At 35.1% G+C, this 16,362-nt stretch overlaps 3 protein-coding genes across 15 annotated transcripts in view; 2 read left to right on the top strand and 1 right to left on the bottom strand.

Moving 5' to 3' along the window:
• Positions 1 to 354: 354 nt before the first annotated feature.
• Positions 355 to 5,701, top strand: LOC110830686 (uncharacterized). Its single transcript, XM_022065896.2, has 4 exons — positions 355 to 676; positions 2,882 to 3,372; positions 4,299 to 4,509; positions 5,258 to 5,701. Exons 1-4 carry the CDS (start codon positions 632 to 634, stop codon positions 5,357 to 5,359), a joined length of 849 nt encoding a protein of 282 aa, XP_021921588.1. The 5' UTR covers positions 355 to 631; the 3' UTR covers positions 5,360 to 5,701.
• LOC110830683 (tubulin delta chain-like) lies at positions 683 to 2,662 on the top strand. The gene has a single exon (XM_022065883.2). It carries the CDS (start codon positions 699 to 701, stop codon positions 2,151 to 2,153), a length of 1,455 nt encoding a protein of 484 aa, XP_021921575.2. The 5' UTR covers positions 683 to 698; the 3' UTR covers positions 2,154 to 2,662.
• Positions 5,702 to 5,824: 123 nt separating the features above from the next.
• Positions 5,825 to 16,362, bottom strand: part of bma (SCY1-like protein bma) — a 323,838-nt gene continuing 313,300 nt past the window's right edge. For 9 of the 13 annotated variants that reach the window (XM_087344004.1, XM_087344000.1, XM_087343998.1 and 6 more), the window contains 2 exons: positions 14,398 to 14,540; positions 7,646 to 14,295 (listed from right to left, as the gene is read on the bottom strand). In XM_087344004.1, the coding sequence (XP_087200130.1) occupies positions 14,514 to 14,540 (27 nt within the window). In that variant the 3' untranslated portion in view covers positions 7,646 to 14,295; positions 14,398 to 14,513. Of the gene's footprint in view, positions 6,710 to 7,645; positions 14,541 to 16,362 lie in introns of those variants that run through there. The other 4 variants (XM_087344001.1, XM_087344003.1, XM_087344002.1 and 1 more) reach the window with 4 other exon arrangements.

The raw sequence follows: 16,362 nt of genomic DNA, 5'->3' as shown, positions 1-16,362 counted from the left end.
CCACTGGTGGGTCTTCATTGAATTCAGTTTTGCGTTTGGAGTATTGGTAGTTTTCTCGTCATCATAAACATAACTACGGCTAATGTCTAAAGACCTGCAGCTGTCTAAGTCTTCCCCCAACGGTCTATCCCACCGTCCCCAAGGGTGGTAATGAAGGGCTAATTTCGGCAGCAGGTTACCACCACTGGACGTGCCCTGGGGAACTTAATATACCACTCAAAGCTCAACACAAACCAAATTAAATTTAAGGATAATGGTAGTTATTTACGGTTGGGAATTTTCTCCCTCCTGTGTATGTTGATAGCGTGTAATCTGGTATTATCTGCGGTGAAGTCTGTAGCACAGATGATTCCAATATGGAGGCGTGGTGAAGATACTTTTATTTTGTTCATGCTACTTAGAATCATTTTTAGCGTCTGTTGCACGACTATCAACTTGTCAACAATATTTTGCTAATCACACTCAAATATCTCTAATATATGTGATAAAATTCGAAAGATTCCAACACTACCATATACATACAAAGTTAACATGCTGTGACAGTACGAGCACAGATTACCAAAATCCAGTCATTAGTAGCAGTTAGAGGCACCTACTCGATTCCAGTTGCAGCTGTGAAAGGGCAGTTAGTATGGAAGCCGAAAAAGAAGACAGCGAGTTCAGTACAAATAACATGGTGCGTTTAGTCTTCACAGGTTATGTTGAAGTGTAGAAATTTACTTTTGTTGTTTGTTTTTATGTTTACGTTTCTTTTGTGGTGCATGATATATGAACAGATTCCATACTTGGTCCCTGACGACTTTATAATCTTCGACTGTACAATGTCGGTAGTAACCCTACAATTTGGACAATGTGGCAATCAAACTGGCCATCGTCTCTTTTCGCTTCTGTCACAAGATCTTATGATGCCAGATTGTTACTATTCTGATGAGGGTACAGAAAGATGGTTTCGGAGTAAACCTGATGAACATAAGTATGTAGCTAGAGCTGTATTAGTAGATACAGAACAAAAAGTAATTGCTGAAGTAAACAAGAAGCAGTGGGCTGCTGATTCTATATGGAAGTATGATGAGAAAAATTTTGTATCACACAATGGTGGTGGTGCTGGGAACAATTGGGCTTATGGTCATGGGACGAAAGGGCCAGAATTGGAAGAGACGATTATGGAGTGTGTGCGGAAGGAAGTAGAGAGGTGTGATAGGTTACTTGCTACATTGAGCCTTCTTAGCTCTGCTGGTGGAACAGGTTCTGGAGTGGGATGTTACATCATGGAAACTCTTCGAGATGAGTACCCAACTAAATGTTTTCTGAATGCCGTTGTTCTTCCTTACAGTTCAGGCGAAGTAGTCATTCAGAATTATAATACTGTTCTTACAATAGCAAATTTGTTTGACATCTCTGATATGTTACTTATTTTTCAAAATGATCTTCTCCACAAAATGAGTGTAAACTTACTTAAAAATAAAAACACAGATTTTCACGATTTAAATGATTTAATTGCAGTTAAGATTGGATCAGTATTGCAACCACTAGAAAGATCAGAGTCAAGCAAAATTTACGACATTGTTTCCCATCTGACTCCACATCCTCAGTATAAATTTGTCACCATTAAGTCAGCTCCACACTATCCTAAGGCAACTTGCATGTACGAAGCTAATGTTGACTGGAATGTATTGGTAAGGCATATGAAGCAGACACTTCGTGAGAGTTACTTTGAAAATGAACCTGTAGTTGACTGGGAGATGAAATTACCACGACTGACTCATAATTCCCAGCACTCTTTAGTGCAGTACAGTCCTTGTGTTAGTAACTTGCTTGTGACACGGGGATTGTGTGTGTCTGATGTGAAAGATTCTGTTATGCTACCATTTTATGATAATGATCTATACCCACAATGGATACCCAAAGATTCAAGATGTCTTCACTTACACCAGAACAGAAGATTCATGAATATGGAGAAATTTATTTCCTTAGCCACAAATAATACTTTGATTCATTATTCATTTAATAACATTGTTGATAAGGCTTGGAAGTCATATATTCATAAGGCTCACTTGCATCAGTATAGCAAGTTCAAAATTAAAGACGAAGAATTTTTAGAATCGTTTGCAAAAATGGAAAGTGTAATTAAATCATATAAGGAGTTAAAGTAGTACTGTTTGACACTGCTACCACAGACAAAAATACATATATTTACAGTTGAAATATTGGGAATCAGTTACTTTAATTTTACCAAAAGAAGAACAAATTATTAGAGCAAAAAGTGCTATTTAGTGTTCAGTGATCTGTGTCATGAATTTGAAGAAATTTAATTCCAGGCACTTTCTAAGTTGGATTAATAAAAAGCATGTAAGCAAGCTCCATCCGTTTCCTGGTAGACAAGTCAGTACGGTATGGGGCTAGTGTTGATACAAGAAATACATTTCCAAGTTCAAGCCCTGATGTCATTGTATGTTAATTTTTTAAATGCATTTGCAGGATTTGTACAAATACTCAAACTTTGCAGTTCAATTAGTGACATAGAAAATTTTAAGTGCCTGATTGTCATTGCAGAGTATACAGTGCATTTTATTTGAAAATAATGTTTTCACACTTCCTTTATTTTGGTGATTCCAAGCCACATTTTTAGTGTTATTAAAACATGTTGCCTTGGATTTTTCAATTGTTTACTACACGCATACAGCATTGGTGTTCCGTATTATAAGATATGTGTGTGTGTGTTTATAATTTTTGTAATTGAAAAATGTGCATCCATTATGAAATTTTTGCTGACATAGTGTTATAAAATACTCCTTATCCACGTCACCCAAATCCTCACCACATCGTAGCATGTCCTTTATGTTCACTGACGTGCAAATCGTCACTGACTTTTATCTTGTAGGAAGATGGAGGGAGGGGAAAAAGAATACGAAAACGCCCAGTTGATAGTTATTTCTCAGACAGTCAGTCTGTAGCTTTTAATGAGTGGCCACATCACGAAAAAGTTGCACTGCTAGATGCTCTGAAAAAGTATGGTCACTGTGACATAGTTAACTTGACTAAGGCTGTACCTGGCAAGAACAAGGAACAAATAAAAATGGTAATTCGTATGTGGTGGAAGGCAGCACGTACTGCAATGCAAGCTTCAGCTTGCAGTGAGAAACGCAACAAGGATAATCTGAAATGTGTGTCGAAGAGAACAGGAAGACCACCTGGACCATCAAAACGTGTTCCAGAAGTCAGGGCTCCTATTGACCAATGGCTGCACATGTTTGAACAGAGTGAGCCTGGTGGAGGCTACTCTCAGATGAAGCTTCTGTCAAAAGTCTTTTTGTACATCTCCAAATATGAAAATCATCCACCACCTGAAGACTGTAATGGAGTGGATTACAGGTAGGTAGCCAGCCTGTTTAATTTGATAGTTACAGATACTGTCATGTTCAAATTTTAAGGAAGTGAATACCCATTCCAGTGTATCACTGTTAAAATATTTTTAATTTTCAACAGTGATCAGAGCTGTAAACAAAATCTATGCAGTAACGCACACAGATTTTGACCAGTTTGTTATACTATTTTCTGATGCTATGTAATGGTAGAAAAAGTTTCATAAGTGAACCACAAATCAATCATAATGTGTGGAATTGACAAGGGGAATAGTTCAACTGTTTACCATTATGAATCAGTCAATTATTTATTTAATATTACTGTCATTTGCATATGTTGAGATAAGAAAATGATTGTGCATTCTGATGTGGTTTGAAAGGATGGGGGCCTGATGTTTACCTTGAAGGACTGAGAAAGATCATTAGGTTTCTATAGCTGGAGTTCAGTATACAGCATTAACTAATGTGGTTGAGTCGTGTCAAATCCCCAAAAGCTGAAGTTTACATGACAAACCATGTCAGTATGACCAGTATCAAGGTCTGGCAGCTTATTTTCTGAAAATTTGCACCAGTGAGTTAACCTGTCCAGTTTTATTTTGCTCATTTAAAATACTGACAGATTTACTGCTACAAAAATTAATTTTATTCAAGTAAATTAACAGATGGATCCAATCAGTAATTTATTAATAATGGTTATTCATTATTTATCCATCATATGTATCCATGTAACCCATTTTGAAATCTGATGAATAGTTCTTGTACTGTTAAGTGTAATTCAGAATGATTTTGCATATACTACCCATGATGAACTACTCTGGTGTGTATTTGTATTGAGAAAGCTGCCTGAAATACTAATACTTTTGAATTCTATTCAGGATATACTTGGTTTGAATCTGAGCCAGGTTGCCATCTTGACTGAGATATGTTTGTTTGCAGGGAAATGTATGAATACTTATACTGCATGTTAAATGGTTATCCAGGCAAGACACTGAACCCTGAAACAGCAGTGTTTGTTCTCAACAGTCTTAATGAAATGGCAGTGGACATACGAAAAAGAGGAATGCAGAAAGAAACATTCTTCTTAGATTGTGTACAGAGACTTTCTGGCGAAGTTCGTCAGTATGGTGGAAAGAAGAAGAACATAGAGGTGTGTACAGCTTAACAAAAAAAACATTTTTTTCTTTTTCTGGGAATAAGGTTCTGAAGACTAGTTTGTTTAATGGGAATCAACATGAAATTGTAGATTCATCTAAATGCCATTTTCCATTTTGAAACATCCTGCTGAATACTAGGCCTAATCTACAAGAATGAAACTGATTTGACAAAATAAATAGACATGGAAGGCTTAAATGTGGTCTAACTTGTGACAGTAGTAAATAAAATATAATAGCTTTCTGTCTTCTGGGTTGTTGCATTGTGTAGTCTGGTCGATGTTAACCAACGTTTCAGAGGTCATACTGCCTCCGTCATCAGAGTATGAAGCTTTCTGTCTTCTGGGTTCCTGCTCTGTGTAGTCTGGTCGATGTTTACCAACGTTTCGGAGGCCATACTGCCTCCTTCATCCGCCCTGATGACAGAGGCAGTGTGACCTCTGAAATGTTGGTAAGTATCGACCAGACTACACAGAGCAGGAACCCAGAAGACAGAAAGCTTCATACTCACCGCTGTGAAAACCTCAAATCTTACATAAAATATATTAGCTATAACAGCAGTGTTAGTAAACAGTGACTAATGTGTATATGTTTTTTCATAGATAATGAAATTTTATTTGTAACTGTAACAGTGAAGTTGATGTGTGACTGCTTTTCAGTTTGTAGTAACTGAAATGAATATTTATTTGCACCACATATTTGAAATATGTTATGAACATGTCTATTGTTTTTCTTTTCCTGTAGCCTGACTTAGACCCTGTGTCACCAGAAGCAGTTATGAAGAACTTGAACAAAATCCAAGGTTTCAACCCATTGAATGTACCTATCAATCTGTTGAAGAAATAGAGTATCATGTTGGTCATTGTAATACAAACAGCATTTCTGTCCCATTGATGTACTTTTGAGAAGCAGACATGGTTTCATTACTTTATATTGTAGTACAGAGTTTTTAAATAAATTTTCATCAAATATTCATTCCACTATCATTTTGCAGCTTTCTATAGTCTGGCTGATGTAGGAAATTAAACTTTGCTGCAGTTTTATGGTTGCCCAAATTTGAATCTATGTCACCATTTTTTCTGTGTGCCATCTTTAAAAATGAAGTGTGTTTTTATCATCATCCAGGAAATTGACAGTGTTATGCACATTTGTATAATGAAAGTGTTAATAAAACAAAAGCTTGCTAAATTTGTTGCGAGTGTTATGTTTCACTTGGTTTCATTTTTTGCTGGTAGCCTTTTGTTTGAAATAGAAATGAAGCATCATGAGTGCCAACACAGAGAATGGCTGAGGGGTCAGATCTTAATTTATCCAAATGATCACAGGGTTAAGTGACTGGATGACTGGAATGTGAAGCTGATTACTCATATCCATCTAACCAAAACTAGTGCAAGGTTTAGACAGCCTGAAATTAATTTACTTTCATCCAGACGGTACAAGATATGGTAAGAGTGCAAGTGAAAATGTATTAGCTGGATGGCATGGTTTGAATCTTTGCTGGGAGATGAGTGACCTTGACTCAAGTCTTTGACTTGGATTTTTAAAAGGACTGGTGTTCTGTGTAACACAAATAATAGTCTATTATTAATACATTTAATAATGTTTAATTTAAATATTGTACCCATCAGAACCAATGACTTTGTGTGGTATTAAAACTGAAAACATGTCTCAGTCACCTACATTGGCAATTGTTGCAGGAACCTATCTAACCACTGAACAACACTTGCTAGAATAATTCCACCTAACCCCTTGTTGTGTAGGGGCAGCTAGGAGAGGTCAAACCTCCTTGACCTCATAATAGTCACTACTCTACTGTTTACACATATCTACAGTTACAGACGTAAGGAAATATGTGAATACTCCACTCTTGTCTTTGTGATTCTATTAGCTACTTCCAACTGATTTCTCATGATTATTGTCATTAATGTTATGTAATCCAACACACTACTACTGTCTTAATCTTTTTGCTCACCACTGGGTATACAGATTGCAACAATCGCTGTGGTGAGCCAGATCATCCAAGCTGCCATGGAGTCATGCAGATTGACTTGGTCCATTGCCCAAACTGCCTTACTGTGATGGTCTAGTTAGTAGGGTGTTGAAGTTACCATTGTTTGGAATAGACTTGTGTCACAAAGCGACCGTCCCCATGAACAATGTCCATTGCCAAAGTTATCCTCATCGGTTCACCAACTCCTGTGAATTAAGTGCTTACGTATCAATGTTCATAAAATGTAAGCTGTTCAAACTACTTCAATGGAGTAAAGAGTGGATCTATAAAATGACGCTACCAGGCTGACATTCTCAGAACAATTGCCATTGAAGACAACATAACATCATTATGGGGAAAAATTATGGTGGTGGTTACTACATATGGTATGTCTTAGGCATGGTCTTCTGTGAATCCAGTAATGCTCGTTTGCTATGGAGGAAAATTCTTCCAGATTATGATGTGCAATGTTTTCCTAACTAAGAAATCAGCAAGTTCAGAATTCTTGACATGGTGTATGCTATGAGAAGTTCTGAAAACAATGATAATGTTGAAAAATGGCTGCAAAAGATATTGTAAACTGGGCTTCCAGCACAGGGCAGACACAGACATTGTTAATGCTGCTGTGAAACAAAATGGAAAAGAAAAGGGTGTGGAGGATGGGAATGAAGGAGGAGACAGTAGTCAGCATTGTCAGTAACAGCATGGCACTGCAGTATGTTGACACTTGACAGAGAGGGTTGAAATACAGTTATATTATAGATGCTAGGAAAATTCGTACTGTTGTTGAGTTGTAGTTTAAAAAGTTAACAAGAACAAGCAACCATTACAAACTATTTATCAAAATTAATGACAACTCCTTAAAAATTTCTCAATAACTTGTGACATTTTGTGAATGTTCCAAACAAAATGTTTTGGATTATCCATGTTTTTCAATTTTCGTCTTCTCCAATCACTAGCTCGAGTAATCAGATGTTTCCTTTACAATACCCAAAAAGGAAGTAATCTACATTACTGAGAAACCTACAGAAAATGTCAAATATACAGAAATCTACACTTTTTAATTTGTTTTTTTTGACAATATTAGGAATGTAAGGAAAACTTAAGGGACTGAGTATGCGGATTATAAATGAAATGACACATTATTTATTATACGTTAAAGATTTCTTATCCTCAACCTTTTTGTTCTCCAGTCACACACATACGAATGTAATGACATACATACTAATTATAATCTAACATATGTACAATATTTTGTACATAAATACATTTATACATACATGACATGGATCTGAGGATCAGATATATAAAGTTAATTTTTAAACTTACTATATACATATACAACATGAAGAATTTTTAGTAATCCTTGACAAATGGTAATTCATATACCAGTAAGAAAATGTTTGATACAGTTACCATAATTCCCTTTTTTATTATTTGTAGTGAAGTAATTGCCCCCTCCACAATAAGGTTACTTGATCAGTTGAGAGTGGAAATGACACAGGGCAGAGGCACGACCAGCATGAATAATGTATCTCCCTTACCATGGGAGTCCATTTTAGGAATAAAATATAATTTCTGTTATCAGTGAATCTCTGGCACTATACCATGGACAAATTTGTGAAAGAGACAGTAAACAAATACAATTCTAAAACTAAATTGATATGAATAGGTAATCTGCGCCAGTTATACAACACAAAATATATATGGAGCATGTTCAAAAAGTAAAGGCAATATTGGAATATTTTCTGTGTGATTTGCACCACTGCTGACGCCTGATAATGCTGTAGCTCAAGGTCACAGTGACAGGTAAGCTGACTGTGGTTCAGTTGTATTGTAGTCTGTGCTGAATGTGTATGGTATAAAGATGACTGCTCGACAAGAGGTTTGCACCAAGAACAAGCAACATGCAACAGTGTGTTTCTTAGCATTTGAAGGAATGAATGGTTCAGAGATCCATTGACAATTGGCTGTCAAGTAGGGACAGAATTGTTTGCCACAATGAACTGTATATGAGTGGATCAAAATGTTTAATAACAGCTGGACCAGTGTTTTTATTGCAGACAAGTAAGAATACCTATCCACGTTAACAAATAAACAAAACATGGAGCATGATTCTTGGAAACTGTATGGTAACTATTGTGGAAACTGCTGCAAGACTGGGCATTAATGTTGCTCATCCTTGGTGCAAGTTTCTAATGTAGCAACCATCTTTATGCCACACTTACTTGGCACAAAATGGAGTACACTTGCAGCATGTCACTGACCTCAAGCTACAGTATGACTGCCCCAGCAGTGTTGCCAATAGTACAACAAAAATATTCCAATATTTACCTTACTTTCTGAATCTCCATCACATGTTGGCAGAACACCGATAATTATCCAAAAATACTGCATAATTTATTTCCATGATAACTGGGCTTTTAAAGATTGAAAATACCTGAACAATATTACTATAAAGGTACATTTTGATTTGATAATGTTATACAAACACATGTGCAAACAATAGCAGTGAGTTAGACAAAAGATAGTGCTAGTGACTGAGGAACAAACTGCTTTGTATGGTCTTCTTCAAGATTAGAACACAGGCCACGAGAAAGTTTGTAAGGTAACATTCAAAACTGAATTTTATCACATGTACACATGTAAATTGATTGCTCTGGTAAGTCAAAGAGACTATTTTCAGTGCATAGTTCATTTCTTTAATCTTTAGCAAGTATGACTGGTATAACTACTCTTTCCGAAATAAAGGAATGCCACTACCAAAGTTTATGAATATTTCTTTTTGTTAGTTGTTAAGCTCAGTTCTTAAACTGACTCTTTAAGGGACTGACAGTTATGAAGAATGATGCAGATTTTCCTTGGTTCAACTAATTTCTGTCTAGCTCTGTGGCTCAATCACAGTTGAATTTAAATCCATGGTGATGGGATACATCCTGAGAAAACTTTAATCATCTACACTGTCAGAGATTTCAACTATTTATTATCCATTTGTGTGTAAATAATTTATAATGCAGTATAATTTCATTTACTTCATCACCATGTTACCTGTTTACAAAAACTGTTCCTTATAGTATTTCCTTTACAAGTACTTTATATTTGAAATTAATTAGAGTATTTGTTTAACATTCTACCCAAGTTCAATTTTCTTATTTATACCATAAAATTGCATGGTAGACAAAATATCTTAGGAAAATTTTATGTTCTTATATAGTGTACCAACTCAAGTCAGGTTTTGTAACTTCATCACTTGCACTAAGTTTTGTTGATATCTATTACTGTTACTGATGTCATATAAGTTTGATTTCCTTATAGGAACATGAAGTTATAGCATCAGGGAGCGGGGAATGTGAAATTAGTTTACTGAAGACCATCCAGTGATTATTCAAAGTATAGCCATTTACCTCTGTTGCAATGTGGTTTGACGATATTGTCATTTTTTGTGCAACACTACAGTTAGAGATTGTCTTGTGGCAAAACATTCATAATGTTATTTCTCACATACCATTCCATACTCCAAAGGAAACGAGTCTCATGGCATACAAATAAAGAAGACAAAATGCTACCAACTATGTTGAGCAAGTGGTGCAACCATTGGAGGGTTATTAAGTAGAAAAAGTTCCAAGAAATCACAGCTTTTTCTTAAAGAAGCGAGGAAGAATATTAATGTGCCGTATTTTTTCTTATTACTTCAGACCCCAGATTATCTGCAGTTTAAGGATTGAGAGATTTATGCACTTGGTTCAGAGCAGACTTTACTGACTCTATGTAGTAAATTATTAGTATTTTATATTGTGACTAGTAGCTGCAAAGGAAATGTATTAACACTTGATATGTTTTCTTCTGCTTCTGTAAGTACACATACATATGCACGTGCACACACAGTCAAATGCACCAAATACACTGCAGACATCACAAAAAGTTCTTTTTTTCTTCAGACAAGAATTTTGAGTAAAACATTTTCAGAAAGGACTGTATTTATGTTAATTTCAGGCATTGGTGACATAGATTTTAAAACATTTTATTCTGTGACAATTACTGGTGTGCCACTTCATAAACTCAACAATTTCCGACAGACAAAATATACAACATATTTGGTATTTGGTTTGTTCTTGATGTCTGAAGTCCCAAGAAAAAATACTACAGCATGACTGAAACCTTCCACATCTTATGAATATGATATGAAAGGGAGAAACTGTTTGGGTGAAGGCAAATGATATGGAAAACATCACATAACACATACATTCTATTACACCACTAGTTATTGAAAAAATATCTGACATTTTTATGTTGGATTGTCAAGGAATATTATACAAGGCAGAAGAACAGCTTACTTATAGCTAACAATGAAAAATCTTAATTAACACAGATTACAAACACATTACTTCCATAGAAGAAGTATTATATGCATGTATTATGGGGTTTAGAATTAAAGGAGATCTGATTATCAGATATATTCAGCACTGTTGAAAAATTGTCTTCATGCTGGATTAATAAAATTCTGGATTCGATTGTTCCATTAGTCCAACTTATAGCCCATGTATGAAAAGAATCTTTTATTGATTTGAAATTTGATAAATCTTTCAAAAGCACATTTATATATGCTATGCAAGGACTTAAATAGAAGATTTCTATTTCCAATGATGAAGGAAGACTAAGGGAAGAATAATGAAACTGGGTTTCTATGTTATAGATGTATTCATATTTATAGACGAAAATAAATTCCAATTGAAGTGTTGGGCAAGAATGACAGGGATCCCAGTGTTATTAACATGTTTAAAAGCAGAAAGGAAAGAACTTGAAGAGAAGAGGAGTGGAAAGATACACTCCATTTTGTAGTACAGAGAGTTTGAAAACATGCTGTCTGTGACTTCATACCTCTGTACATACAGTCTTGATGTTAATGTAAGATACAAATAAAATATAAATATAGTACATTACATGCAGCATACATCTATTACTGAAAAGGGAATCAAGTGTTGCAATATTAGAGCAAAATCTTTGTTCCTGTATTCATTAAATACAGTGTTATGAAGTCTTTCAAATAAGAGCAACAGAGTATGCTTACACATGTCAAAAATCAAACTTATCTTTCCTTTTTTTCACATTTTTTGAGAAATTTCATGACTGATTTGATCTACATGTAATCTAAGTGTTATGGTGGAACAATGCAGATCAAAATAAATTTTTCACAACTCTTACCAAATGTTATCGAAATCCATCGAGTTTTTTGCAAGATGAAGCTTACAGAGAGACAGACAAAATAGTTTCACCATTAAATTTATTTATGGAATGCAGAAAACAACAAAACAGTAGCACAAAATAGTATTATTCATGGACATTTATTCTGTATCATGCTTCAGGACAGTAGGTTTTCATGTCATACTACAATTACTTAACAAAAGAGTCATACCATGTAACTCTGCTAAAGCAGTATCTTGACTCCTTTAAAAAGAAGTGGTTACATGCATATAAAAGCCACTGTTTGTCTATTCCATTCTGTATGTCCTCAAAAAATGCATCATAAAATTAGAAGATGGGGAAATCTGAAAAGTTAATAAATGTATATGAAGTATAACAATTCTTGTGCATTTACTCTGTTACTGGCTCTAAATTTTCACTTCATGAATGAGATGTTACAACATGAAAGTCACTTTGTTTTAACTATCCTGAAAACCATAAGACGCATAAAGAGTGTACTGGGCATAAAATTTGTTCAACTTTTCTCTACAATCTGTTTGTACTTTTGCAACTTGTTCTATTGTCACATTCATCCACCACAATTCCCACATTCATTACCTCAAATCTTAAATCAGAAGCCAACACCAAATCAGCTGAGCAGTAGCACCTAATATTAAAAGGCTAAACAACTGGATCTTCTGTGACAGAAGTAAGGTTATCTGGGATCCCTTTATAACAAGTGACAGTGCAGCCTGCTGCATCACAGTCGAGCACAAGCACGCAATAAAACAAGGTTTGAACATACAGAGACTGTAAGTATGAGAGCACAGACATTATTCTTTATGTGGTTTATGAATCTTACGGTACAGAGTCTGTTGTTTGTTATCCTTACTGTACAATCTTCAATTTTGAACTGCATTAAATGCTATGATTTCTAATCAATCAAATACTTCACATACATACAAGTTATTGATTAGTACTGAATATCATAAATAAATAAAATCATGCATTCACTTACAATTACTAACACAAACTACTGGGTCAGTACTGTATGCTGGAACCAAGAAGAACTGTTGATTCTTGACATACTAAAGGAAAAAAACAGATGAAAAGGCACAAGGGAAAGGGACTTGTGCCACTTTTTTTTTTATTATTAAATACTAGAATGACCTTGAATTGCAGTAATTCCTGTGGATGTTGCACAAAACAACTCAAGTGCTTTGTTCAAGTTTCTCTTAACCAAAGTGAATATCTCCAAATTTTTATTGACTGATTTACTCCCTGGGAACTTGACTTGTTAAGATGACATGAGCTACATCTTCGGTTTTGTGAAGTGTCGTCGTTAAACAGGCATGTCAAACATGTGACGAGTGAGCCACATGTAAAGAAAATTAAATCACCCGACCTGAAGTCTTTTTTGAAACAGCACTTATAATAATATACAGATGTAACTGGCTAGACAGAAAGCTTAATTTTTATATTCCTGTGTTCATAAATTAGGAAATCAATATATGTACATTATTAGGATAATAAAATCAAGGCAGATGAGATGGGTGTGGCAAATAGCACATGAGGGAAAGATGAGAATTTTGAAGATTGCTTAAAATCTTCTTAATAATATCAATTTAATTCATTATGAAACCCCTTATACTTGTATCTGATTATATTAAAATTTAGTACTAGAATTTAACAATTTCAATTTAGATTTTGTTGTAAACGCAAGCTGGGGCAGTATAGCAACTAGGGTATAGGCTGGATGACCAGGATTCAATTCCTAACAGGGCAAGATTTTTCTCTTCATCACAATGCCCAGACCAGAGCTGGTGCCCATGTACCCTCCTATCTAATGGGTACCTGGTTTGGGGTTCTTTCCTTGGAGGTAAAGTGTCCAGGGCATGAAGCTGATCATTCACCTCCTCCTAGTATTGAGGTCAAGAATGCATGCAGCTGTACCTCCACTCCCCCATACATCCATATGGTATGATGGTTGGTTAAGCACCAGGGCCGACTCAACCTTTACTTTTCTGTCGCAGAAGTACGCTTTCAGGAAAATATGGCAAAAAGCTACCGCTAGCTGCGAATGTAATTTACAAATCTGTCAAGTCAATATGGCTTTATAAACAAACACTTAAAACGAATTTCCACTCATCACATTGTATCTGAAGGCTCTAAAGTATAGTACCTAAAAATTATTTCTTTCTTTGGTACTTAAATGTTATTCACGCCTAAACATTAACAGGGCTCCTGAAAGCTGTTCTTGCCAGTTACATAACTAGGAATATTGGGGGGAGGGGGGGGGGGAAGCACACGCACTCACGCGCGCACACACACACACACACACACACATGCTTCTGGCTCTAAGAGCTTCCAAGCTTTGTGAAGTGTTAGTAGCAATCCAGAAAATGTGGAGTACTTTTACACTAAATGTTTTGTCCATGTTCATCTTATCGTTTATTTGCTACATTGTTATTACTTCTGTGTTCAACATGATTAGTATCTTTTAGTTTATTGTGGGCATTAAAAACATACCTGACTCACTCAGCTAGATTGACATGCCTGCTGTAGATGAATATCATGGCTGGTTTCCATCAATTAGTTGTGACTTGGGTTTCTGTAGGATTAATCATCAAGTCTGCACATAAATATCATCTAAACAACACAAAACCAAGGTTTTAAAGTGGACAATGGTCACAAAGGCTACTCATATACTTACTTATCCATTTTTCTAGCATTTGGTCAGGTTCCTCATGAAGGAGTTCCATATCACATCACTCTAAAGCTCACGCTATGAAAATATGACTCACAAATCCAAGATTATCACTGGTGTGTCTAGGACCTTCCCGAAAATAGCTGATACTGAAACATCAAAATAAAGTAATTAACAGTGAGATACTGATTCTGGAATACGTAACAATTGACATAAAAAAACAGGCATACTGATCTCAGGAAGTTCTACTGCAGAACATGTAGCCACCACAATTTATGTAAACTCATCATCAAATTTAGTATAACTTCATTACTATGCTCTTCAGTGACTTGTACATTTAGAACTTTATTTTTATAATCCATCTTAACAAATAAACCAATAATTAAATCAAGGAAGATGACATGACTAGAAGATGCAGCATGTACGTAATATTTTAAATGTGAAATAGCAAAGAGACTGCTCAGAGACACAGGCATGCACAGACGATAACATAAAAAGGGATGCAGAATAAGTTGGCTGTGCAGATGTGTGATTCTGGACAGGTAGGCATTAGTGATACCACAAAGCAACCTTTGGATTCTGTAACAGGATATTTCTTAACTGGCCAGATAATTAAAAATTACTGAAGGAAGTTTATATCAAATGTTAATTAACTAATTTATAAATTAATTTAGTTTCTAACAGTGAGTCTTATTTCTCCACTAATTATATTAAATTTATAATACTGCATCCAAATTCAAGGCATAAACGAGAGGAACAAGACAGTGAGGCATAGATGGAAAAATGACATTCAAATGGGTCCTAAAAACACACCATGACATAAATTCCATTCAATTCAGTGTCTGTCAGTGATGAACTCTCAGGTTCTACAACAAGTTTCTTGGTTTCTTGTATGACAAATATAATAAAACCTCAATTTAACAGGTTTCAGATTTAACGGATACTGTCTAGTATTGCCAAATATTTTTTGGACGCGAGGCATTACTGGACATTTTCGGTTCTAATGGACTTCGTCTGATAAAACAGAAAATGTCTATTAATGAGCACTGCATTTATTTTGTGCTTAATTATAACTTTACACTGCAGAATTTTAATAAACCTTGTGTCATTACTAATCTGTTTAACAGTCTTCCTAAAGGAAATTATGGTCTAAGAATGCATTACTGATATCGTAAATTTTTTTTTGCAATTTACTGGACACTTCTTCCCCCTATTAGCCCATTAAATCAAATTTTACTGTTAACATCATGGAAAAGTCAACCATGCAATTTATGTCTTCAAAACAATGACTTTTAACTGAACTTTGACATGGTTGATCACCCAAGATGGCACTAATGCACTGATTTGCCATAATAATTTAAAATCTTACTTATACACTCCTACTGTCCTCAGCTATAGTTATTTAACAACATAATTCTCCCTTTCATAAGCATGTTTTCACCATTGTTATACTTATTTCATAAATGAACATAGTAATGAAGTTTCACTGAAGGAGTACAATATTAAAACATATTTTATGTGCTAATCTATATTTTAGTTTAAAGTAAAACTAAAATTAAAAAGAAACAAACACATCTTTAAAACAGTCATTCAATACAAACTACATACATAAACAGGCATTAAAGACAGCAAGAAGACATCCAGTGAAATACACAGAGGACAGATGTGGTGAACTCCCAACTGTGAAATCGCAACTTTCCCATTTATTCAGTTTCTTTTATAGCTGCTTTAATTTGTTTCTTATTACAATTTTAATCCCCCTCATACGCATGCATCTACGTAACTAGTTCAACATTCCCATACCAATAATATTAGCTCACTCTCAAGTCTGTGAACCATGAATAAGGAGTCACTGCTCATTACAAACACCGACTGATTTGCTGAAAGCTGTCCACTAACCTTCGAAGGCAGGAATAACAGGGCTAGTTTAATACTTTGTAATTGATAAAAGAGGAAAGATTACTCCAACAG

Source organism: Zootermopsis nevadensis, unplaced genomic scaffold, assembly GCF_977971745.1.
Source record: "Zootermopsis nevadensis isolate Lab colony 2312 unplaced genomic scaffold, Znev_1.0 Znev_ptg000007l, whole genome shotgun sequence".
Taxonomy (NCBI): Eukaryota; Metazoa; Arthropoda; class Insecta; order Blattodea; family Termopsidae; genus Zootermopsis; species Zootermopsis nevadensis.
This window is presented reverse-complemented; position numbering and strand designations above follow the sequence as displayed.